The 3,225-nt window shown below is 39.7% G+C and overlaps 1 protein-coding gene across 3 annotated transcripts in view; it reads left to right on the top strand.

The window, feature by feature from the left end:
• TMEM154 (transmembrane protein 154) overlaps positions 1-3,225 on the top strand; it is a 57,165-nt gene that overhangs the window by 15,476 nt on the left and 38,464 nt on the right. For all 3 annotated transcript variants that reach the window (XM_019641149.1, XM_019641150.1, XM_019641151.1), the window contains exons 2-3: positions 340-597; positions 689-727. In XM_019641149.1, coding sequence (XP_019496694.1) covers positions 340-597; positions 689-727 — 297 coding nt within the window. The remainder of the gene's footprint in view (positions 1-339; positions 598-688; positions 728-3,225) is intronic.

The raw sequence follows: 3,225 nt of genomic DNA, 5'->3' as shown, positions 1-3,225 counted from the left end.
CTCTTTATCTGCCCTTCACTCCTAAATAATAGCTTTGCTGGGTAGAGTAGCCTTGTTTGTAACTCCTTGCTTTTCATTTACTTTGAACATTTTGTGTCAACCGCTCTGGCCTGCAAAGTTTCTGTTGGAAAATCAGCTAACAGTCTTATGAGGAGCTAACAGTCTTATGATTTAACATTTATGTTAAATCAACACTCTGTGTCACAGTGAACTGGAAGACCAAACACAGTATGTAAAGTTTATCACTGGATACATGTAGAATAGATTTAAAAATAATTGAAAACATAACATGCTAGCTTTGTCTCCATGGCAATCTCAATTTTGTGTGTGTTCCCACAGATTTTCCTGAAACAGAACAATCAGCAGATATACCCCAGGAAGTGGAAAGTACAGCTGAAGATACTACTATTATAAATACAATTACTACAGTGACCTTAGAAACGTTATTTGAAAATATGAATTCTACCCTCTTTGAGGAAGAGGATAAGCAGCTAGAGTTTATATTAATGGTATTGATCCCACTGATTCTATTGGCCCTCCTACTCTTATCAGTGGTACTCATTGTAATAAAGTATAAAAGAAAAAAAGCTAAACAAGGTAAATATTTTGTGTGTTGCCAATTCCAGACAATTGCTCCATGTGTTAATGAACAATCAATAAAACAAAATACCTTTTTGCTTCTACACAGTGCCTTCTAGCCAAGGATCTCAGAGTGCTTTACAGACATGTGAGTATTATCCTAACACCTGCCTGGAGGTGGGGACGGGGTAAGAGAAGGAACTGAGAGGATTTAACGTTAGGCAAAAAAGGGCTACATAAGATAGGAAGTCAGGAATGACATATTTCCATGAAGTTTTCCAGAGTTTAAAAATGCTATATTCCTTTCTTTTTAAAAAGAGAATGTTTCAGCCTAAATTGAAATTTAATATACATAGCTGCCAGCTCTGTACCCCATCCAGATGAGAGCCCTGTAGAATCTTGTCCAATACGTCAATGAAACATGTCCTTACTGTTGGAGGGAAGGGTAAGGCTGGTGAAGCAGGGGGCCGACTGAGGTTAGGGTTGGGACGGCCGGAGACCTTGGGGTCATCCCACAAGAAGTGGATTCTTCCATCTGTCTTTGTGTCACAGATATTGTTTTCTCCCCCATGCCACATCCCAATTTGATCTTGAAAAGGCCTGGGTGAAGCATTGTTCCTATTTCCATTAAAGCTATGCAAACTTGTATAAGCAAATTCCTAATTGGCTAAAGATTACTATCATCAATCTGAAACCAATCTCGTAGAAAATTCCCTAGGTCAGAGATTCACTCTGAGAGTATTCAGTTCCAATGCTAGGGCTATCAAATACTAGGTTTTATGGTAGTTCTAGGTCCCAAACAGACTTGGGCTTGTGCTGGTAAAATGACTCCAATTAGATTTTTAAGTTGAAGCCTTCAGTCATTCCAAAAATCACTCAAAGGATGAGAATTTCTCTAATAAGGTATATATTCATATGTGTATACAGAACTCACTCTTGTGTTCCTTCCATCCCTTAACAGGGCACCCCTGAGACCATAGCCTTAGCCCGCAGGCCTTGCTCATTGTCCTTGTGCTGGGGGAGCCTTAAAGCTCTCAGCAGGAACTGTAAATGGACGTTTTCCTTCATGCCCTCAGGTACAGCAAATGGGAGATGGAGAAGAAGCACTGAAGTGCATTACCTTTCATGACAGCAGTTGATCTATTAGAGTCCAAGCATGTAGGAAATACACACGTTTNTAAAGGTTAGCCTGAAATAGTAGCAGCAGCTACAGCACTAGTAGAAGTAAGCAAAAGAAAGAAAAGGGAGGTCTGGGAATTTGAGAAAGGTCCATCGGCACTGACCTCAAGGAAAAGGGTCACCCATGGCACTTGTGTGTGTGTCACCCCCCTCCTACCCCACCCTCCTGTGTCCACTGGCCTGGGTTTTCAGTTCTGCACACAGGATGGCGTTAGTGAGGACTTCGTTCTTGTGGACAAATATCTTTTCCTGAGCTAGGATGCTGCATGATCTATCAAAGCTTTTAATATAAGAGCAAATACATAATTGACTTACGGTATTTCAAAGACATAGATATAGAACCAAGTCACTCCACCCAGAAGGCAGAGATCAGTAAATGGTAGATTTTTTTTTTCTTTTCTCATCTTGTTTTTGGTACATACACGTGAGGAATACCAGTTATACTCTGCAGTCTGTAACTGATTTTGATGATTTGGGGTGACATTTACCAATGTGGTTATCAAGTGGATTCCCTGGTCTTGGGGAAAACTGAAATGTTTATATATGTATAACCAAAGTAATTAGACTGTGATCACACATTTTTATAAATCAGATCAGAGGGCTCCATTGTCATACAGTCATGCATATAGATAAGGTGTTGAATTGGCTCTGCCGTGGCTAATTTGGTCATTGTATGGAGCGGTGACCTAACCTGTATCAGGGCAGGTTCAAAGCAGCTGACTTCTCCGCTTACACAGCACCTTTCGCCTTAAAAGGAACTTTCACCTAAATGATCTCATTTGATAAGTTTTCTATAGCCTACACGAATATGCTGTTTTCCTCAGTGTGCCCCATCTGAATGCTAGGCATCATTACACCATGATAGGATGAAAACCTTCAGCTTACCTTACCAGGATCACTAGATAGACCAGTAAGGAAAGTTTTCTCAAATAATAGTCCTTTCCTTTCTTGCAATGAGCCACAGGATGGTTTTCCAACACAATCTGAAGTTCAAACAGAATAAACTTGCTTATAGCTTATAAATAAAGTTCTAAAGATGCGTTTTACTAAATAAATTTAAATATTAGTGCAGTGTCCTTAGCCTAAATTCCCCTTGAGAATGTCACTTTACAAATGAAATACACAATGCATTTTTATTGAGAAGCCAGGAGGATTTCTGTCCGATTATCTCAGAGGCAGTTCTCTGCAGTCCGTGAGACCTGACACTGAAATCTAGGCAGTCACCCCAATTTCAAAGAATTCTTTTCCATTGGTAAGCAACCTTTTGTTAAAAATTAGGGCACAGTGCATTCCTTTGTACCTAAAAGTGTTATGTGGCAAGTGCTTACCTTTCAGCAAATGTGAATTTTGATTTATTCAGACATGTTATTAAAATATCATGATACCCTGTAGGAGGTGTCCTGGAATATCATGCCTGACAGGGCAAAGCTTCTCAATGCCTTTGCTTAAACGTGTCTAAACTATCTG

Source organism: Hipposideros armiger, unplaced genomic scaffold, assembly GCF_001890085.2.
Source record: "Hipposideros armiger isolate ML-2016 unplaced genomic scaffold, ASM189008v1 scaffold_58, whole genome shotgun sequence".
Lineage (NCBI taxonomy): Eukaryota > Metazoa > Chordata > Mammalia > Chiroptera > Hipposideridae > Hipposideros > Hipposideros armiger.
This window is presented reverse-complemented; position numbering and strand designations above follow the sequence as displayed.